At 40.6% G+C, this 23,900-nt stretch overlaps 1 protein-coding gene across 1 annotated transcript in view; it reads left to right on the top strand.

Moving 5' to 3' along the window:
- vash2 (vasohibin 2) overlaps positions 1-23,900 on the top strand; it is a 133,193-nt gene that overhangs the window by 43,992 nt on the left and 65,301 nt on the right. Inside the window, exon 4 of the mRNA XM_067988931.1 lies at positions 6,341-6,415. Coding sequence (XP_067845032.1) covers positions 6,341-6,415 — 75 coding nt within the window. The remainder of the gene's footprint in view (positions 1-6,340; positions 6,416-23,900) is intronic.

The following is a 23,900-nucleotide window of genomic DNA, read 5'->3' as shown; positions in this document are numbered from 1 at the left end:
GGTCTCGATGGGCCAAATAGCCTCGTTCCGTGCTGTAACCTTTCTATGATTCTATTCTATGATTCTATTCCTAGAATAACACAGGAGAAGTTCAATATGTTGTTCATTAGACTTGTGAAAGAAAGCTGTAGAACTCACTTGTGACTCTGCACTGTTAAGTTATGCAGTGTCCTTATGACAAAAAAGTGATTTTTGACTCTTCAATATTTAACTTGTATTTTGTATTATTAGAAACACACTGTAAGGAGTTAAAATCCAAGGTCACACAAAGAAAAGCCATCAGCTCAGAGAACGGATGGGTTGACTGCATTTCATTTCATTGTATTGATTAGATCACCCCTAAACCTTCTAAACCAAGAGAATATAAACCACATTTATGCAACCTGTCCTCATAATTTAACCCATCAAACCCCAGTATCATTCTCGGGAATCTGTGATGTATCGCTTCCAAGGCCAATATATCCTTTCTGAGGTACATTTGCCTAAAACTGAATGTAGTTTTCCAATGGGGTCTGACCAAGGCTTTGCACAACTGAAGCATAACTTCATCCCCTTGAGATAAAGGCCAACATCCCATTACCTTTTTGATTACTTTTTGTGCCTGTGCACCAGCTTTAATCATTTGTGTACCTAGACGTCCAAATCCCTTTTATATCACAAAAAGGAAATGATAACTGAGTTTCAGTTATAGCTTTATAGCACACTACAAGATATCATTCATTACCTATGCACTTTGATAAGCTAGCGTTGTAATTCTACTGCAGTGCAGATCTGTGTCTTTTGTGCTTGGAGTAGATGTTGCAGTGTTCAGTACTGCATCGCTACTCAGTCACTTGGAAATACTGCACAGTTGATTAATGACCATCTCTTCCTGCAGCTGGCTGTTTAGAATCTTGTGTTTCTTCTGCTTTTGCCAATGAAAGCTGAATGTACTTCAAGGTTTTTTTCACCTTCGTAGCTCCAATGTGGAAAATCACATTTGTTCCAGCACTTAATTATTTTTAACTCAATTTTTTTTGTTTGGTCTGGTTTTGGTATCTGTAATGACTTCATGGTACAGGTTACTGCAGGTCCTATATTAGTCTGCCAGAGTAGGTAACGATTTTACAAACACAACACTGCAAAAATTATCTTGCCTCCAGCTATACATCGAGGTCAACAGGAGAGCCAAAATGCTGCACTTTTAAAGACGGTGACCTAAGGGTTTGCCGGAGAAACTCAAGTGGCTGAAATATCTAAATGGCTGGGAGTCAAACTCATGACCACTCCAGTGAGAAGTCACCATCTGAAATTCTGTGAAACTTCTCTAGAAAGGTAGAACATTCTGTATTGGCATTATGAACAACCTCTGCTGTATTTTACAAATGTCCTTTTAAGTTCTGAAGGGAGTTTATTAACCACATCTATGGTATCCTTCAGACAGAGATTTCATATTTAAAACATGAAGTCATTCGTTTCGAATCTTTGGTAACAGGATAGGCCCTTTATATGGTAGTTGAGTTATATTTCTAGTTCAAAGGACTTTGGCATGTTGCCGTATCAGTCAGCCAAGGTGAGGTCAACATCTCATCTAAGCTTGGGTATAAATGCAACAGAGTGGAGGATTCTGACCTGGGTATTGTCTGGTCAGTGGAGCAATAGCTAAATCTGTAGGTTGTATATCAGAATTTTTTATAGGACATTTGGGTAATATCTGGTTGCATTACATGTGAATATAAACCTCCATGATTGGAACTTCAAGTTTAGAAACCTAATGCAGTATCTATTTAAAATCTTCACAGTTACATTGGGCCGGAATTTGCTGGTGCGGGACATCTCGTGGCATGCCTGGTTAGTTAGACTTTTTCCTGCACCCTTCAGCTCAAAGATTTTTTGCCCTGTAAGTTGCTGGAGGTTAATGGTTGAAAAGACATTTGCAGATGGCACAAGACTTGGAAGTGTAAGTAAACAATGAGGAGAATAGTGATAGACTTCAAGAGAACATAGACAGGCTGGTGGAATGGGAGGACACATGGCAGATTAAATTTAACGCAGCAAAGTGCAAAGTGATACATTTTGGCAGGAAGAACGAGGAGAGGCAATATAAACAAAATGTTTCAATTCTAAAAGGGGTACATGAACAGAGAGATCTGGGGTTATATGTGCACAAAAGCAAGGAAGTTATGTTGAACCTTTATAAAAACACTGGTTCTGCCACAACTGGGGTATTGTGTCCAATTCTGGGCACCGCACTTTAGGAAAGATGTGAAGGCCTTAGAGAGGGTGCAGAAAAGATTTACTAGAACGGTTCCAGGGATGAGGGAGTTCAGTTACGTGGATGGACTGGAGAAGCTGGAGTTGCTCTCCTTAGAGCAGAGAAGGTTGAGAGGAGATTTGATAGACGTGTTCATAATCATGAAGGGTTTAGATAAAGTAAATAAAGAGAAACTGTTCCCATTGGTGGAAGGGTCGAGAACAAGAGGACACAGATTTAAGGTGTTTGGCAAAAGAACCAAAGGCGACATGAGGAGAAAGTTTTTTAAGCAGCAAGTAGTTATGATCTGGAAAGTGCTGCCTGAAAGGATGGTGGTAGCAGATTCAATCAGGGCTTTCAAAAAGGAATTGGATAAATACTTGTAGGGAAAAAATTTGGAGAGCTACAGGGAAAGAGCAGGGGAATGGGACTAGCTGGATTGCTCTTACAAAGAGCCGGCATGAGCTCGATGGGTTGAATGGTCTCCTTCTGTGCTGTAACCATTCTATGATTCTAAGTGTGAGCTGATAATGGTGCGGTGAGGGCAATGGGGCATCTGGGACCTTGGTGAACAATGGGACAAACAGGGCATCTCCTTAACCAATGAGATTAAAGGATTGAGAAATAAATAGAGGAAGAACTGAAAAGTAGGGTGAATTAGAGTGGGCGAATTCAATATCAAATTAGGGTCAGAAAGAGAATCAATGAAAGATTGGATTAAGAGTGAGAAAAAAGAGACAATGGAAAAGCAAGAATTTTTAAAAATAAATTTAAAGTTTGACATTTTTAAAATCTCCAACGACAATTCACTACCAGAAGGAATGAGATTCCACACTTTTAATTGTTCACTTTCTGGGCCAGCGAGGTTGATTGACTGTCGTTAACAATTATCACATCATTAAAAGAATACTTATGCTATTAATTACTAGACTTAACCTTCTGTGGTGAGTTTAATGGACAATTAATGTGCAAATGCAGCAACTTCATGGAACTCACGGGGAGGTTAAGGGCGAGATGCCATTTTTGCGAAGCTAATGGTGGAGTGGCGCAAATCGGTCAGCAACTTGTGGCGATTCACAATTCACGGGGTATCTCCTCCTCGCTACAAGTTGCTGGACAATTTGTACATTAACACGACACACGCCATTATTTTTTCAGCAAATTCCGGCCCAAGGTTTTAACAAATTTGACTCGGGGAAAATATTGGGCCAGAATTTGTAATGGTGAGGTTAATGGCACTTGCCGTTATTTATGCTCAAATGCTACAGTAACTTTAGGCGAGCGACAGATGCATGATTAAATGCGGATATCCAAAAGTTGCTGTCCCAGATGCCCCGCTCCACCGTTAGCTTTGCAAAAACAGCATCTCGCTGTCTGCCTTGAATGAAATGCATTGAACGGCATGAAGTTGCTGTATTTGTGCAGTAGATATGAACTAAACTCACCATAGAAAGTTAAGCCATGTCTGTTTCAGTCTAAGTACCCTTTTAACAATGTGATAAGTGTTAATTACTGCAAGTCCACCTCTCTGGCACTGAAAGTTAATTATTACAAGTGTTTCATTCCTTCAAGTTTTAATTGTTGTTGGAGATTTTAAAAATGTAAAATTAAAATTTATTTTTTACTTTCCCTTGATCCAATCTTTCCTTCCCTCTTTTTATTTCTCTTTCTGTATCTGATTTGACATTGAATTCACCCACTGTAATTTATACTTCTCAGCCCTTGTGCTGTTAATTTCACAATCCTTCCATCTGATTGGTTAAGGAGATACCCAGTTGCTTGCCCTGTTACCCTCGCTGCAACATTATCAGCTTACACTTTCAGCAACTTGTCATGCAAAAAATTTAGAAACCTAAACATGCAAGGGCAAGTCTAACTAACGGCCAATGCCGTTAGATGCCCTGCTACAGCAAATTATGACCCATTGTATTGTATGACTTAGCTCCTCCCTTCAAGTCAATTGCCTAGAGACAACCCGACAGTATCCTTGAAACATTTGTATTGATTTAAGCAATGAAGGCATTTAGTCCTTATGTACAATGATTGATTTCAAAGGAGAAAATACCAAGCTAAAACGAAACAAAAATACTTCATTTTTGTCATACTCCGTATATACACCAAAATGAGAACCCCCCCCATACACAAAACATGTGAGCCCCCACATTCTACTCCACATCGTCCCCCTAAGCTAGAAAACTTGGAAACTTCAGCTCTTTATAGTTGCCAGAACCATAAAGGCTAATTTCCAATTACTGCAAAAAAGGTCTGGTCTAAAGGGAGCAGCTTTCCCAGACCTCCAAAGCCGGGAACTTTAAAGAGCTGAAGTTGAAATCAGCTTTGTGCACATATGCTCTAGAATTTATGTTGCAATTAAATGTAAAAAATGCACATAGACCCCAACCTAATTTCATATTTCATAAGAGCATTCTTTCCTGGGAGAAGCCAGTTTGTAGAATGTGTGGTAACCCTTGCTCATGCAAGTAGTATCCCAGCATTGTCATTTTCAAACTGTTACAGTCAGGTCATTGTGCACCTGGCTCTAGCCAGTGAGGGAAATGTATATCTTGGGCAGGTCAATTCCTTCACTATAACTGGACAAAAAGATAACTACTGATTGACGCACGTATTACAGAGAATCATATTTACTGCAGTGCACCTTGTTTTAGTGGGGGAGGGTCTATAATCTTATGAACCAGCACAAATGTCAATATATATTTGATCTAAATACCTAAATTTGTGCTGTTGTTGCATTATTGGTTAATGACTGACTGTTTCCAGTCTGATTTGCCTTCAGATACATAGAAATACATATAAGTTAGAATACAGAAACAGGCCATTCAGCCCAACTTGTCCAGGTTGGCATTTACCTGCCACGCGAGCAAATAGTCCTAATCACATTTACCCTCCCTGTTCCCGTATCCCTTCGTTGCCTTTTCCTTCATCCACCTATCCAATCTAATCTTGAATGTTGACATGGGTCAATTTCAACTGTTCCCACCGGCTGGGAATCGGGCAGCAACAGGTCAGCCACCCGTTTTCCACTCCGCCTGATTTGGCTGTGTGGTCGCAGTCTCCATTGTGGAGTCAGAAGGTTCAAGACCCACTCCAGAACTTCAGCACACAATCTCGGCTGCAACTGAGAGCACAGTATTGTCAGAGGTGCTATCTTTTGGATGAGACGGTAAACTGAGGCTCCATCTGCCTGCTCAGGTGGACAGAAAAGATCCCATGGCACTATTTGAAGTAGAGGTATCCTGTTATAGAAACAGGCGTAGGCCATTTAGCCCCTCCAGCCTGTTCTGCCATTCATTGAGATCATGGCTGATCTGTGACCTAACTCCATATACCCGCCTTAGCCCCATATCCCTTAATACCTTTGGCTAACAAAAATCTATCAATCTCAGATTTAAAATTAATAATTGAGCTAGCAGCAACTGCCGTTTGCAGAAGAGAGTTCCAAACTTCTACCACCCTTTGCGTGTAGAAGTGTTTCCTAACGTCACTTCTGAAGGTCCTGGCTCTAATTTTTAGGCTATGTCCCCTGGTCCTAGACTCCCCAACCAGTAGAAATAATTTCTCTCTATCTACCCTATCAGTTCCCCTTAATCTCTTAAACTTCGATCAAACCACTCCTTAATCTTCTAACATTTATCTCTCAACCAACATCACAAAAACCAATTAACTGGGCATTTATCTCATTGCTGTTTGTGGGATCTTGCTGTGTGCAAATTGGCTGCCACATTTGCCTGCATAATAAGAGCGACAACATTTCAAAAGTAATTAGTTGGTTGTAAAGCACTTTGGAACATCCTGATGATAGGAAAGGTGCTATATAAATGTAAGTCCTTTCTGTTTGATTTGAAACAGTGCAGGAATTGTATGTGTTGCTTTCCATTCCCAGCTACCTTTTGAACTGAGCTACACACCATTTATCTATTCAGCTTGCTATTTTGTGCAAGCACAGCTAATTTTAGTCTCTTGCAGAGAAAGGAGAAAATGTCAAACCTCTGGACCTATGATTCCTAGTTTTCTATTTTTGCTACATATTTAAAGCACTTGCTTTTTTTTTGCTGATATTAATTATTTTCTTCTTCCTCTACTCCTTAGGTTGATGGACACAGCCAGAGAAATGACTCGTGAATCGTTGCCAATTAAATGCCTTGAAGCTGTGATTCTTGGAATGTATCCTTATTTTATAGATTTATGTAGCTTTTGTGAGGTGGTTTGTGTGCTAAATGCTCATTATACGCAATAATCCTTGAGCCAGGTCTATGAAAATTGATATTAAACTAGAAGGAAGGTCATGCAAGCAGTCCTGTTGCTAGGAGACCGAAGGAGAATTCCTATGCACGAAGCCAGGAATATGAAATTTTTACGCAAGACTTCATTTAGTTCCATAGATTATCATCAAGTCATTTAAATTGGGTCAACTGCCAACTACTTTCAAAAGCTGGGTAGAATGAAGTTTAACTCTTGAAGTACTTGTTTTTTTTAAATGTGAGCACAAAAAGCAAGAGAGAGCAAGATTCAACATTCACAAAAATGACGTGCATAATCTACACAATGTTGGCCATTTTAATGCTTTGTTTGACATTTTCTCTCCCCCAAAATAAAATCCAATAGTTTTAATCCACATTTCCTTAGCTGGATTATGAATTGACATTTTTCATTATGTATTGAGAAGGATTGTACTGCTGCACTGACATATTTAATCACTGTTGCTCGGAAGTCAGCTTCAGTGTTTTACAGCTAAACTGTTTACAGGGGTGGGGGTAGGGTGGAAGAGTGGGTCCACATTCTAATTTACTTAAGCTATTGATGATCTATCAAAGATTTTAGGTACGGTGCCTGATAAAGTAGCCTAACTTAAGGCCTGTTGAATGTGGTAATATTAATCACCATTTCATTTTGCTCCACTCACTGAAGAGGTTTGCTCTCATTGTAGTCTCCAATTGCAAGATTGTGGGGGAAAGAGCCAAGATATTTGACAACTACCATGGCCAGTGCGGTTTCTGTGTTCAGCTGAGGCGCACGTCTGTTAGAGATTTTAAAGAATCCACAGGATTTGAGCATTACTGGGCTCTGTATGTTTAACCAAAGAGATAAATTTATTCAAACATAGTTTGACAGCATTTTGTTAAAGGTTATTTTTGGCCTGTACAATTGTTTACTGCAGCATTGTAAGCTAAGTTTAATCTTCTTTCTGTCTTTGTTTTTGTTCTGCTCCTGATATTAGTTAGTTCTGATGTTTTCTAGATATCGTAGGGTAGATATTAAGAACTTGCACTTATGATGTGGGGCTTCGCATGCCCTTGAGGCCTATCGGGAATTTGGCTTCGGAGTTCAGTGGGCCTAACAGGATTTTCTATCCATTAGAATGAATGGATGGAAAATCCCATGGGGGCCCATTGACCTCCACTAGAATAGCCGATATGCAGTCCCATCATATGAAACTCAGTGCCAGATTTGAAATTCATAACATCAGCCCTAGTATGTTGATTGAGGCTTTCACAAAAGGAAGACATTGGGGGTCTAAATGGTGCATGGGAGTTAAGCACCCTGTCTTTTCACCTGTGGGATATGGGTCAATTCCTGTCCATATCGTTGAGATAGAACTCGGGTTGTAGAATTCCTTTGAAATGACTTCAGTTAGTTTCAACACAGTTCACAGCAAAAAATTGAGCACAAATTGGCAATCTTAATTATCCTGTTGTTACAGTGCAAGTACAATTTGACAGACACCTGCTATTAGCATGTGAGTGGCATTACTGAATTGTATGCTCCACTGTTATAAAGTATAGTGCTTGTAGGCTCTTCTTAAACTTTAAAATTTAAAGTTTTAAAATTTAGCTTTGCACTAGTTGCAGTTATTCTGGAACTATTTCAAGGCTCTAGTGGTGCGAGACTACTGCCTCCAAGTGGCCTCACACCAAATGGGAAATGTGGAACTGAGGCAAATTTAACTGCGGTTATATTGCAATTTTTGCATCATAGTGAAGAAGAAGCTGTTTCATGGAAATATATAAAAAGGACAGTATAAGTGCACGATACCCTAGATTTTCTGAACAATGTTATTTTAATGTGGGTGGTAACCATTTAAAATAAAATAGATAATGCTGATTGGAAAATCTAGTGTTTGGTGTGGGAATTGGAAAAATTCACACCAGTGCATTGCTCTGTATCTGACAATGGGAGTACTTGGGGGGTAACGTGATATCCAAATCGGAAAGTTTACGGTTGGTGTCGCACAGTCTCTTGCTCTACACCAATACTAAATCTGCAGGACGACATTTAATGTCAGGGCTAAGGTCAGCTGCAAATAGTGATCTTCCGCCACAACTTCTGCAAATTAGCTGCAGTATAAATATAGCTGGTGTAAAACTGACTTTTTAAACTTGTTTTTAATCTGAAAAAGGCTTTGGAGGCCTACTGTTCTGCCTTTTAAGCTTCCAATGATAGAAAAGAGCTGGTGTGATGGGACTTTTCCACTATAATATTGAACATTTGAGCTGCCCATGATGGGATGGCCTAGTGGGTAAATTCACCATCTGATGTAATACTGACAGATACAGATTGGGAAAGTACCAAATTCAATCCCTGCTTTGTGTTCTTAGCTAATCTCAGCGCTTGGGGGAGGGGATAATATAATTTAATTCAGTGTCCCTGTGCTAGAGACAGACAAAAAAAATCAGCCGGGGATCCTGTTCTTGATTTGTTATCCAGTGACTCTCTCCCTCAACCTCCCTCCACCTTACATAAAAATGTTTGTGGATATTGGGCAAAGTTCTTGTTCTCGACCTGATCGAGAGAATTTAGTTTATTTTGCTTCAAATGTCCACCCCTCCCTTACCATTATGTGGTGAACCTCTTGACTCCACCCTTCCTTTCCTGCACTTCTCTATCTCCATCTCTGGGTATAGGCTGTCTATTGACATCCATTACAAGCCCATCAACTTCCACAACAACCTGGATTAAAATCAATGTTCACACCAGAGGGCTGCAAATACTCAGGAAGGTGAGTGGTTTAGTGAAAGGCATTGGGGAGAAATTCAGCTTACCTTCGCCCTTTTTTCAGGCGTAAAATGGTCACTCGGCCTGCAGATTTTGGTGGCAACCTCCTGTGCCCAATCTGCCCTGTAACTGAGCCAGTCCCCATATTAAATCCTGGATCATCCCCCTTGAAAAACTTTGATATACTCGTCATGCATTAAGAAGCTTTTTTAGTTCAAATTTTGATGTTGGCTTGTATTAAAATTAAAATAAGAATCAGGTACGTGCAGATGACCAGATCAGTACTATCATTCCACCCTCCTGTTTCTGAATAAGACTAACATGATTTGTATGACACTTTGGGGTAGATTTTAACTTTCACCACCGGTGTTGAAGTCAGTAGAAAGGGAAATCAGGGCGGGATGTATAACAGGAGGCCAATCCGGCTTTACCACCTGGCAGTCCAATCTATCCCATTGTCACGTGACCCAGTCCCTTTGAAACAAAAGCAAATACTGCGGATACCGGAAATCTGAAATAAAAGCAGAAAATGCTGGAAATATTCAGCAGGTCAGGCAGCATCGGTGGAGAGAGAAAGAGAGTTTTTTGAAACAAGCCAAATGTAATGGCTTTCTTATTGACGCAGTGGATTGATATTGTCAGAGGCAAAGATTTATCTACCAGATGATCAATGAGCCTCACCATTATTACTGGTTACCACTGTTACAACATTAGACCATGCAAATTAGATCCATGTCCATTTTATTGTGGTTTCCTGTGTTCCTTCAGTACAGATTTAGTGCAATCTGTTTAGGTTTCAGACGTCTTGTGTTTACAGTCACAGTCTGAGTGGTTGTATGTAATCCTAGGAACTTCAAATACAAAACATGTTTGATTTTAAGTTATAATTATTTAATGAATGTGTGGAATGCAGTCTGACAATTATATAGCATTACAGCTGCTGTGAGAGGGTGCTGGGATGGAGTGGTGTGGCCATGGGATTCCAGTGATAGATGGCTACTTTGTAGGTCAGATATCTAACTTAAACTAAATATAGCTATAAATCTTGAACCCTCGGAAGGTTTTGTGTGTGTGCCTGCGTGTGTATGCGTGTGTGTGTGTGTGTGTGTGTGTGTGTGTGTGTGATGCCTGCGTGTGCGTGTGTGTGTGTGTGATGCCTGCGTATGTGTACGTGCTGCCCCACACGTAATTTGAAATTCCTTATTAAAAGCCAGGGTTCCCAGCTCCTGACAGGAACATTTTGGTGAAAGACCCATGTGTTCTTTGCAGATTTAAATTAAATACAGCCTTAAAGTATGGAAACATTACATTTGTGGTGCTGTTTTGCTAAATAATGAGCTCTTCATTTCACTGGTAGTTATAGTGTAAATTTATATTTAAATGCCTGTAAAACGGGCGGGGCATCAACACATTTCTGGGCTGATGCTTTCTGAAACCCAACATTAAAAGTAGCTCTTTTATCCAAATCCTTTCTGTGGGAAAAATTGCAAAGAAAATTAATTTGAACTAAAATGGTTTTAAGAAAATGTATACATTACTGAAAGCAAATAGAATACTCACCTTGCCTATGGCTGGCAATGGGATCAATGTAGCTGACTTTGCTTTCCTGCACCTTTAGAATTGTGCTCATAGGAACATAGGAACAGGAGTAGGCCATTCAGCCCCTCGAGCTCGCTCCGCCATTTGATAAGATCATGGCTGGTCTGTGCTCTAGCTCCATATACCTGCCTTTGGCCCATATCCCTTAATACCTTTGGTTGGCAAAAAGCTATCTATCTCACATTTAAAATTAGCAATTGAGCTAGCATCAACTGCCGCAGCATCAATTGCTCAGTTTATTCTGTAGTAGAATTTAGACTGTGAGGACACTCTTGGCACAGGAGTGTCCTCACACTCCTGTAGTGACACCAGACTGGAGCCATTAAAAACCTAGTTGAGCAACACATGATGGTCACAAGTATAAACACTGCAAAATTAAGGAATTAAAAAAAAACAATTCTGACCATGAGGAAGCAACAGAAAAAATCATAACAGGCTGGCAAATAGAAGTGAGTCAAAGGTTGGGAGAAAAAAAATCCAACTCCAGTATTTTATTCCTCCAAGGAGCCAAGTTTTAATTTTGTCATTTAAATTACTTTAAAACCGCCAAATAAGCTAACAAATGAGGTGATGGTAGGCTACAGGTTGGAGCAATAAAGAAGTTGGACTGGCAGTGTTGTGTTTCTTTAATTAACAGTCTCTTGCTTTACTTTCATTTGTTCTACATTAAAACAGTGACTACACTTCAAAAGTACTTCATTAGCTGTAAAGCACTTTGGGATGTCCTGAGGTCGTGAAAGGTGCTATAAAAATGCAAGCTCTCTCTTTCGTTCCGTTATTGGATTTTATGTTAATTTTTGTTTCTCCTTTTCCAGCTTATTTTTTTAAACTTTATTGGTACAAAATGTGAAATATGTTTGCTGCCCAGAACAGATTATATTGCTATCATAAATGGATAAACTGTGGGCCTCTGTTTCACGTTGAAGGCAGAATTCCTCCTGCAGAGTGAGGTTATACTCTGCTGTGGTTACATGGCTGTGCCTGTTCTAACTCTGAACATCCTCAGCATTTGCTCAAGTTTAAAATTAGAAAGCCTTGTTAACTGGGTCCTGTGCTATCCATAGGACATTGAAAATGGAAATCAATTTTGTAATGGTGTATGGGGGCAGTGGGAGGTTTTTTTTATTCGTTCATGGGATGTGGGCGTCGCTGGCGAGGCCGGCATTTATTGCCCATCCCTAATTGCCCTTGAGAAGGTGGTGGTGAGCCACCTTCTTGAACCGCTGCAGGCCGTGTGGTGAAGGTTCTCCCACAGTGCTGTTAGGAAGGGAGTCCCAGGATTTTGACCCAGTGACGATGAGTAGGTAGGAGAATCCCCAACAAATTTCTTGACTTATGGGGCATGATATATTGGATGGTGGTTATTCACAGATTTGGTTTATGTAGTTTAGGATTTAAGTTAGACCTCTTAACAACCTTGGCCCAAGCATGGACACAAGAGCTGAATTTCAGAGGTGAGGTGAGAGTGACTGCCCTTGACATCAAGGCATCATTCAACTGAGTGTGGCTCTAAGGAACCTTGAAAAAAACAAAGTCAATGGCAATCAGGGGGAAAACTCTCCAGTGGCTGGAGTCATACCTAGCACAAAAGAAGAGGGTCGTGGTTTTTGGAGGCCAATTATCTCAGCCCCAGGATATTGCTTCGGGAGTTCCACAGAACAACGCCCTAGGCCCAATCGTCTTCAGCTGATTCATCAATGACCTTCCCTCCATCATGAGGTCAGAGATGGGGATGTTTGCTGATGATTGCACAGTGTTCAGTTCCATTCGCAATTCCTTAGAAAGTGAAGCAGTCCCTACCCATATGTAGCAAGCCCTGGACAACATCCAAGCTTGGGCTGATAAGTGGCAAGTAGCATTCACACCACACAAGTGCCAGGCAATGACCATCTCCAACAAGAGAGAACCTAACCACCTCCCCTTGATATTCAATGGCTTTACCATTGCCGTGTCCCCCACAATCAACATTCTGGGGATCGCCATTGACTAGAAACTCAACTGGACCAGCCACATAAATGCTGTGGCTACTAGAGTAGGTCAGAAGCTGGGTATTCTGTGGCGAGTGACTCACCACCTGATTCCCCAAAGTTTCTCTGCCACGTACAAGGCACAAGTCAGAAGTGTGATGTAATACTGTCCACTTGCCTGGATGGGTGCAGCTCCAACAACATTCAAGTAGCTCGACACCATCCAGGATAAAGCAGTTGGCTTATTAGGCACTCCATCCACCAGTTCAAGGAGGCGGCCCACCACCTTCTCAAGGGCAATTAGCAATGGGCAATAAATGGCGACCTTGCCAGCGATGCCCATATCCCGAGAATTAATTTTAAAAATTGAGGCGGGGGAGGGGAGAGAGAATTCTCATGCTATGATACTACCCTACATGAAGTAAAGTCTTTGTTCAACACATCTGTAGAGAACGGGATTAAGAAGTGTGCTAAGGGTCCTAGCCAGAATTAGCAGCTTGAATTTCTAGCTTCTAGTCAGATTGACGACTGAATGCATTTAATTTTTTGACGGGCTGTTTGAATACTAATATGATTGCATTAATGCGAAATACCCACGTTAAACCCACCCAGTATATCTGCATCAGGACTCCAAATGCAGAGATAACAATGGGCATCTTGTTGTTTAATCAGTACTAATTGGAGCTCGTATCCATCCTCATTTTACGCACAAACAACATCTCAAAGGAATGTTAATAAGTCTAGCCCACTGGTAAAATGGGATATTCAGTTTAACCATTTGCTTGGCAAAACCTTCAGGAATTTCTTTTTATGGTCAGGATTTAGGAGCCTTGTTTTAGCTGCTGGGAACTGTTTTCTTATTTTACTTCTCAGGGAGCAAATATGTTAGCATGTTTGGAAGCCTAGTTTTTACGAGGTATGGTTAGATGTGAAAATGGGACAGTAAAAAGGGAGTAATTTAATTTAAATCCACTGCTTGTTAAAATAAAACTGGTGATACACTACCACATAAAGTAGTGTATTAAAAAAAACAAATGGCTTCTGTTGAAAAGTACTTCTTAGCTCAGAGGAGTTTCAAGTATTCCAGCCTTTGACAGTGAAGCAATATGTAGAATAGGTTATAGTTAATTATTAAAATATGTAAAATGACCATTTTTCATTTTATGCTTAATTTTGTGTTCATTGGTACGGGAAATAGATTTTACAAGCTTGTGAATCTAGTACTGCTATTCATGTAGAACTCATTTAGATTACAACAAAGCTCCTTTTACTCTGCCCAGCAATGTGCTTTAACCCAGCCTCAGAAAAAGATTCCTTATCACACAAAAGTGACATTTCTGGTTTGTACACCAGCCATTCTTCTGGCATTTTTGACGAAGAAATTTGTGGTGTTACATTGGTTGTTCTCCGACCCTGTACTCAAGGGATTGCAGTATATGGTTTGCTCCCCTGACTAGAGAGGGGACAATCAGCGATCATCGCCCCAGGGTGGGATTGAGTCTTTTTAAGAGGCTGGCTAAAGAATGGCGTCAGCAGTGGTTTGGGAATGTCGTCTGTCCACTCCTTCAACCGGAAAATAGTGCATCTCATTGGGGTACCTAGAGTGAGGTGGAAAATAGGAACAAAATTAAATTAGATTACAGAAGGCAAAAAGCACTTTTCCTAAATGTAGGCGGCATTTTTCAACTTCAGCGGAGGCAGAAAACTGGTGGTAGCGGATTGGCCGCCCGTATACACCCCACAGATTGAAATCAAAGGAGAGGAACATCAGGCAGGGTGTATAATGGGCAGTCGGTTCACTACTGTAACTTTCCCACCCCTGCTGAAGTTGAAAATTACCCCAGTAACGTCCCCTTAAGAAATGATGGGGGTGGGGGAAGAGAATTTCATCTGCCAGCCGCTTGTTTCGCGGCACAGAAAAATCTAGCGGGCACCTTGGACCCCCACTTTCCCGTCTGATTCAATTTTCAGGCAGGCCTTTAGATGGGCGCACTCCTGCCCAAAAGAGGAGTGAAGCTGTTTGAATATGCAAATTGGGAACCTACGCCAGTTGTAGGACCCCGATTACAATTGTAATGTACAAATGGGCGGAGCATGCATCGTGCATGTTAGTCCCATTTGTATTGGGCATTGAGTGGCTTAACCAGCAATCCTTTCAGAGACTGCTGGAGGCCGCTCAGGAAAAGATAAAGGTGTTGGGGTTTTTTTTTGTTTGTCAAAAGGTTTTTGTGGGGCCAGGAGGAGCATTTATGCTCCGTTAAAAATCTTCTGACCCACTGCCAACCTGTTCTCAGTTCCCCCTCCCCCCCTCCCAACAGGTCCTACGTGATGGGTGGCTTTGTGTAGAAGCTGGCCAATTTTCCGTCATCCAGAACCGACGAGGCGTATAAGGGTTCTCGTTTGATGCCCACAGCTCACCGATAATATTCAAATGAGGCCTGAACCTGAAAATAGTGCGGGTGTGACTGGCGCACTGCCAACTTCGTGCCTGTTAAGGGTCAAAGTTGAAAATTCCGCCCCCCCCCCCCTCCCAATGGATATTTCTAACTAATGTAGCCAAACCAGATTGGCATTAGAGCTACAATCATCTGAACACAAGGCAGTTGTGTGTGAAAAACAAATCTATTTTCCATCAGGTCATTTGCTCTGTTGTGGGTTAGCACAGCACAGATAATGTGGTGGAGGCTGGAGGAGGACAACCTGCCACAGTCCCTTTGTGATCACGACACAATCTTCAATTAGGCTGACATACATATGAATCCTTTTAAACCTTCAAAGGTCGTTTTCAACCCCCTTTCTGGAGAGAAGCTTGTATTTATAACTTCTAAATTACAGCTTCCTTTTAAGAAATGGCAAGCCTAAGGCTCCCACAGTGTTCTTAAATCAGCACTTCACAACATATCTCTTCATAACACCTCCTAGTTCTAAAACACAACTTTGAAAATTAAAGGTTACTCAATATCCTGAAATATACAAAAAACCATGGAAATGATATGTGAAACAGGACTTCATACTCATAAAGATGAAAATTAAAAATTCAAATATTGCATGACCATTGGATGTGACACAAAAATGTTGGAGCCAGTAAAGAGTATAAAATTAAATTTGTTATTATCTCACATTTTGTGTTGCCACATGCCAGAGACCATTCCATAACTCAAGGCAGACAGAACATCTATTTGCAGGCTTCGGCCTATTCCACTCTTTAATGGCTTGACTTGTTCTCCGAATCGTTATCCATCCCTTCCACCCCGTGTCAGCCTTGATTCAGTCAGTAGTCTCTGAGTCAGAAGGTCGTGGGATCAAGTCCCACTCCAGAGATTTGAGCACAAAATCTAGGCCAACACTTCAGTACAGCACTGAGGGAGTGCTGCTCTGTCGGAGGTGCCGTCTTTTGGATGAGACTTTGAAACTGAGGCCCCATCTGCCCTCTCAAGTGGACGTTAAAGATCCCGCAGCACTATTTCGAAGAAGAGCAGAGGAGTTCTCCCAGTGTCCCGGCCAATATTTATCCCTCAACCAATATCGTTAAAACAGATTATCTGGTCATTATTACATTGATGTTTGTGGGACCTTGCTGTGTGCAAATTGGCTGCCGCATTTCCTACATTGCAACAGTGACTACACTTCAAAAAGTACTTCATTGGCTGTAAAATGCTTTGGGACATCCTGTGGTCGTGAAAGGCGCTATATAGATGCAAGTCTTTTCTGTTAGAAGAAAACATTTATTTCCTTTTCAGTCCCCTGTGCACTTGTCTTCCTTCCCCCTTCAGTGGAATGAGATTGTGGGCCTTCTGTGGAGGATCACTCAAACTTTATGCTACTATGTTTGTAGTACAGCCAAATAATGTACTACTGCCCTACAATATTTGCCTATTCCTAGAACTGATTTGTTTTTTGTTGATGTGTAATCGTGCTCACGCGGTGTATAATCATCTATTCATGCAAACAACGTTACAGAGTTATTTTTTTGAACCAAACATTACATATGTGACCACAGAGTAGGAACAAGAAGGGTAATGTCATCAAAAACACAAAAGTGGCAATTAAGCTACTGAGCTGTACATTCAATATAGTGAGCATTGAATCCCATTTGAAGGAATTTGACCTTATGTGTGGTAAACTTATGAGTGTCTCAAGATCAGTAATTGTACTGCTCTGCTTGGAGCTGTCCCTCAGTCATGTTAGTGATGGATTAAAGGCTGAGACTTGAATTTGTTGTAATTGGGCATTCCCAATAACATCAATTAAAACCATGAAACTTCCCTCCAATTCGAGTAAACTATGCCACCAACTCCAAAAATTGGTTACTTGCATTGTACAAATCCTACTTTATCTAGAAAGAAATTGACTAATTCTCCTTCAACAACAACTTGCATTTATACAGCACCGTTAACATTGAAAAGTTTGGTGGGGAGGGGTTAAAGAAATGGGTTTTAAGAAGGGTCTTAAAAGACATGAGGGAGGTTGAGAAGAGGAGGGGTTTAGGGAGGGAATTTCAGGGAATAGGACCTGGGTGACTGAAAGCACAACTGCTTTGAGCAGGGTAGCTAGTGGAAAGTATAGACAGATGTGGAGGCTTCAGTGAGGGAGGTGTGAGTTTTAGTCAAAGCCGGGATTCCAATATAATCATCCATGCATGGCAAGGGCTTTGTTTGCACGTGAAATGCGGATGGGCAGTAATTGTTCCTTCACCAGCAGAGGCCAGGGGTACAGTGGTGGGTGGGGATGGGAAGGAAATTGGTGAGGTTAGACTCCAATGTGCATTTCGGACGTGAAGGTCAGCCATAGTGGAGGATGGAGCAGTTGGGGTTGGTACTCTTAAGGAGGCAGCAATGGATGTCACAATGGGCCTGTTGGAAAATGCTGAGATGGGTGCAGGGGGTAGCCACCAGGCTTATTCAAGGGGATTTCAAGGCTGAGCTGGCAGTAGTTGAGAAGCTATGGATTGGGGTAGGAATCCGGGGAGTGGGGGCAAAATATCTGAAGGGAACGATGCAAGGTGGCAAAGCTGGTTCAGGGGAAGAGGAGGAGAATGGGAGCCAAGAAGGGTTGAAAAAAGGAGATAGAAGTAACAGGCTTAGCTCTGAATGTGTTTGTGACTGGACACAAAGGGAATTATGGTTTGGATGGGTATGGCTGAGATTAGGTGAGATATGTAGTGGTTGTAAACTGCAGGCAGGGAAGAGGCAATATGAACCTGTTCAGAGTTGAAAGCCTAAGGGCCAGGAGGTTGTGGTGGGATAAAGTCCACGTAGATAATGGGAGGGGGTGGGGGAAGCTTAGAGCAGCTACTAACCAATGTAGGAGAGAGTTTCAGGTTCAGAATTGGTCGTGGACAGGGGATAGATCCAGGAGCCTTTGGAGCTGTAAAAGTATCGGCTGATGGCACTGGTGGAGGTTGAAACAGGAAAGTCCAATGGATTCAGAGAGCTGAGGAGGAGCGGAGTGTTGACCAGGAGCTGATCGGGATCAACCCTGGAGTCCAGTAGTTTATATAGTCAGGTGGTTTACGTGTTTGTTTCAAATTGATTACAAAAAAAAGTCAAATATTTTAGGGATTTCAGCAAGTCACTTCTTAATGGAAACAGAGGCGTGTTTTAGTGAGAGAGTTGGAAAGAGCTTGTATTATGTTGAAGATGATAGTGCACGGTGACTGTTCTAGTTAAGGGGGTTTTGCATTGCATTCTGTTTGTGTGTTACACGATAGAGACAGTGATTTTACATATTTGTATTCAAAACACTTTGAAGGTGTTTCACTTATGACGTATAACGAAATATAAAAATGTTGAGATGTTATTGTCTCTAATGTGCAATATGCAGACAAAAAAATCTTTTTTTAGAAGATTTTTTTTAGAAATCATCCAACCAACACATAACAAACCACATTCCTGTGGCATTAAATTCAAGGTCAGTTTAAGAGAAAATTGCTTCTTCTTCTGTTTCAATATTTAAGCTATTTCAAGGGATAAAGAAAATATAATTCAATGGAAAATTAAATGTTATTGTTACTGTGCTTATTTTATCAATGACCAAAAATATACATATTGTACTTATCCTTCTTGCCTGTCTAGTTTTATTAATGTTTATTCATGTAAATGTCATTAAACTGCTTGAGTTTGTTCATATAATTACTGAATTGTGACTTAATTAGTGGATGAAAGGAGGAAAAAATGGCCATCTGGGTACCTCCCAAGGATTCCAGTAGCTTATCAGGCATTGTTAATAATTTATAAGTCAGGCCGCATGTGATGTAGATGTTGAACATACTGAGTAACCATCTGTAATTATCATTTTCACAAATGTACTTTGGGCAGAAAGGGATTAATGCCCCATACACATAGAATAAAAATTAGATATAATGTTAACAATTTCTCCCGCCCCCCCCCCACTTTAAACAGAAGGGTTTTGGAGGGAAGGAGAGAGTGAGAAGCAAGAATTCTCTGCCTTTCTAGTAAAGATAATCTTAATGGACAGCCCATAAAATATAGATTATTAACTACCTGTTGCAACATGGCCGTTTATTGATAAGGGTCTTTTGGAAAATAATGGTAAATGTCAGCATAAATCAAATTAAGCCAATTAATATCAATTTAAATCAATATCAGCCTACATAAAGTGCAAATAGAATTTTTTAATGCATTCTCCGAGATTGCCCAAAAGTGAGCAGATTCCAGGAAGAAAATCTAGCCCAAGAGTCATGTTGGCAATTTATTTGGGTAATTCACAATTATCAGTACTTTTTTAGTTATCCTTGCTTATATTTTGCTTTTGCAGTTTTTAGCACACATAAACACAGGTAAATTGTTATATAATTAATAACCCTAGTTTCGTTACCCTGAAAAATGTAAATGCTGCGATGCCGAGCCCATACGATCGTCAAGAAGAATTGGCATGGATAGTCACAACCTATATTCAATTTATCTATAAATAATAATTTAATCCCTGTCAGAACTTTCAAGTTACTGGCCTGAATTTCTGTAGGTTTCTGGCACTATCCCATCGTAAGTCGGGTCCGAGTGTGGGGGAAGGCTTGGGAAATAGATTGGAACATACATCAAGTCTCGGCCTTCAATTCCCATTTGCACTGGTCATTGCCCTCTCCAAACAAGGTCACCCACATCAGAGGGGTCACTGCCAGAGGAGAGGGGACTCCCAAGCCGGGATTTTCCAGGGTCAGTTGTCAGCCTGGTACGCTTGGTGAGTGGAGATTTCCCAGTCTATTCGCTGGCAAACTGGGACCCATCTGGAAGTCCAGGCCTGTGACTTAACCTGGATCCTGAAAGATTTTGCAAAAACATATTTTTTTATTTTTTTCAGTCCCCTTATAAAGGGGGCCTATGGGCCACAATTTTTAATCTTCTGTACCAGTAGCACCCAGCACCCCAGCACCATTTTTTCTGACCCCTCTGCAAATGGTGTGCACCCAGGATGTGCCCATAGTGGTGTGGGTGCTTGCCAGAAAAATGCACATTAGGGAACCTCCCCCTAAGCCCAGAAAGTCTGGTGGCATCAGCAGTCCTGTTGAAGGTATGCTACCTGTAGTTCTAAGAAGAGTTCATAAATATTGAACTGAGAGATATTGTAACAACTCCAAAATGTGTTTGAGCATAACATCCAAAATAGTGAAATATCCTTTTATGGTATATAGAGAAATTACGTTATCATCATGGCAAATAATACAGGAAGCTAATCGGCCATGGAACAGTTGCTGGAGAAAGCTGGAAAATTGCAGGACAATTGCAGAGAATTTGGTATATGAAATGAATTGAAGCTTTCTCCTTTAATAATGCTTTCATGCAGCTGCAGCAAAGTCAAATCCCAAAACAATAAAATGAACAATCTGACAGTTCAGCTGCACAAGGCAAAGTAGGGATATTGAAATTTGGCAGGCTTACCTGACCGACCTCAAAGGCACGTAGAGGCACAATGGGGCAAGTTCAGCCAACAGGAAGGGAGTCTCTGAGAAATCAAGAGAAATTATTAGAGTCTCAGTCAACAGGAAGAGGTTGAGTCACAGATGTTGTAAATGGCCTTGGCTCTTTAATTTGAAAATTTTGCTACTAGTGTCACGTCCAAAAAATAGTGAGATTCGGTAGGATGGTACACTGTGGCAAATCAATTGTCTTAATTATCAACCTCCCCTCTAACTTCTGAGCATGGTAGTTTTGCATATTCTATGTCCAAATTAAGGGGAAAGTAACATTTTTAATTCATTATACAAAAGATGGCAAGGGAACTAACTGGTCCCTCATTTGTATTATGTTTGTATTTTCATGAATGGGCAAACTCCAAATTAATCCTGAACCATCTCGTGTTTAATTCATTCTCACTATCTATCCTTGTATATTCTTTGCATTTCAGAGTCAACTTGCTATAACTTTGTCGAAAAGATCTTGAATTAACCTCTGAATATCCATCAGAGAGACAACCTAGATGCTGGTGAAAGTAATCCAGTGACAATGCAATGGCCTTATACCAAAATCAAATAGTTGTAAGTGGTTAAAATGGCAAATGGATTCAAAATATGTTGAACCTATTGGAGATGATGCTGGCTAAAGGGTTTTGGCTTGATGGCCACTTGCCTGTTGTCCATGAAGGTGAGTCTTCCATTGGGTCAGAGGACAAAAATATCAGCATCCAGAGAAGGAGAAAGTCTCCTGCTTCTGTCCATAACACCACGTTTTACAGTTACAAATTTTAAATTGAAAGCTGTAATAGTAACCAATCGAGACTTTGCAGGGGTATTTTTTATACATATATAATACAAGCAAATTAAAGGTACAGATGGATTAAGATGACTCTACCTATATCTTTAATTGGAAATGCAGATGTTGCTTTGAAAGCTGACCTTCCTCCTGGCTTCTGCAAGGTTTCTAATTCAACTGCATAGAAAGTGAAGCCAACAGTTTCTAAAGCTCCATTCTAGAAATTGATGTTGAAGAGAAAATTCATGGTGATACTTTTATCAGATGATAACATGGCAGAACTGTTATGACTTGAAGTGACTTTAGGAAGGATATATTGGCCTTGGAGGGAATACAGCATAGAATTACTTGAATGATACCTGGACTCCAAGAGTTAAATTATGAGGAGAGATTACACAGGCTAGGATTGTATTCCCTGGAATTTAGAAGATTAAGGGGTGATTTTATCAAAGTTTTCAAGATATTAAGGGGAACTGATAGGGTAGATAGAGAGAAACTATTTCTGCTGATTGGCGAGTCTAGGACTAGGGAACATAGCCTAAAAATTAGAGCCAGGACTTTTAGGAGTGAAGTTAGGAAACACTTCTATACGCAAAGGGTGGTAAAAGTTTGGAACTCTCCTCCGCAAATGGCAGTTGATGCTAGCTCAAGTGTTAATTTTAAATCTGAGATTGATAGATTTTTGTTAACCAAAGGTATTAAGGGATATGAGGCTAAGGCGGATATAAGGAGTTAGATCACGGATCAGCCATGATCTCATTGAATGGCGGAACAGGCTCAAGGGGCTAAATGGCCTACTCCTGTTCTTATGTTCCTATGATGACTTTGGGGTAGATGATTGATAAACCATTTTAGCAACTCACCATGGCAATGACTGTCATGGGATTTGGACAGCACTTCGCCTCTGTGGGAACAAATATCAATAGATAAATTTTTCAGTATTAATGACTTTCAAATGTTTTCTCTGTTTTGTCGCTTTTCTCCACCCCCACCCCCCAACCCCTTCCTCTACTGAAGGATTTGGATACTTGTAATTTCCAGATGGTCATTTTTCACATGTGAGATTAGACAGTGAGTGTGGGAAGGCTATTCGATCATGGGCAGGGTTGGGACATTGCAGCTGAGTCGGATTCTGTCCTTGCCTGATAGCCCTCCTAAGGGGAGGGTTCAGGTGGAAAAGGTAGTATCAATAATAATTCTAAAACAAATGAAAAGGAAGAGAGTAGATTGATAGTCAGAAATTATGCTTTAGGCGCTTCAGGTAACGAAAAACTAAAAGATGTAAAGTAATTAAATCAGGAAAGAGAAATAAGAAATGTGTGAGAAAAACTACATTACAGCAGAAGGACAGGTTAGGGTGTGTGGCCCAAATAAGCGTTCTTTATACAAACGCACAGAGTATAAGAAACAAATTGAATGAATTGCAGGTGCAAATTCACCTTAGAGGGTATGACATGGTAGCCATTGCTGAGACATGGCAGCAAGACGGTCAGGACTGGGAACTGAATATAACAGGTTATAAGGTCTACAGGAAGGATAGGGAAACTGGTAGAGGGGGAGGAGAAGCCTTGGTAATTAAAGATGAAATTATCAATGATAAGAGAGGTTATAATGAGAGGTAAGCAGGCAGTGCAGACTTTATGGGTAGAATTAAAAAATGGAAAAGGATTTTAGACTGTAGTGGGAGTTGTGTATAGGTCCACTGGTAGCAGCTGTGAAATGGCAGAATGTATAAAGGCAGAGATTAGACAAGCATGTGGCAAAGGCAGAGTGATTTTAATGGGGGATTTTAACTTTCATATTGAGTGGGATAAGCAGACAAGCTCATGTCAGAAAGGTAGCGAATTTCTTGAGTGTGTTCACTCTGCAACGATATATCCTAGAACCAACAAGGGGGCAGGCCATATTAGATTTATTAATAAGTAATGAGCTAGATTTAGTTAACAGCCTAACGGTGCGTGAACATTTATCTAATAGCGATCATAATATGATAGAGTTCAACGTTGTGTTTGAAAGGGAGAAACCTGTAACAGCTACAAAGATTCTAAGTTTAGGTAAAGCCGACTTCAACGGGATGAGACAGAGACTGTCCACAGTACACTGGGCAAATCTGTTAATGGGTAAAACAACAGAAGATCAGTGGGAGGTATTCAAAAAAGAATTTAACGTGATACAGAACCAGTTTTTACCCCTAAGGGGCAAGAGCTTCACTTGCCAAAAAAAAACAGCCATGGATGACAAAAGAGGTAAGGGACAACATAAAACTAAAAGATAAAGCTTATAAAAATGAAAAAATAGCACAGATCCTAGCGAATGGGAAAGATACAAAGAACAGCAAAGGGTGACAAAGCAGATAGTAAGAGCTACAAAAAGGGAGTATGA

This window comes from Heptranchias perlo, chromosome 8 (assembly GCF_035084215.1).
Source record: "Heptranchias perlo isolate sHepPer1 chromosome 8, sHepPer1.hap1, whole genome shotgun sequence".
NCBI lineage: Eukaryota > Metazoa > Chordata > Chondrichthyes > Hexanchiformes > Hexanchidae > Heptranchias > Heptranchias perlo.
This window is presented reverse-complemented; position numbering and strand designations above follow the sequence as displayed.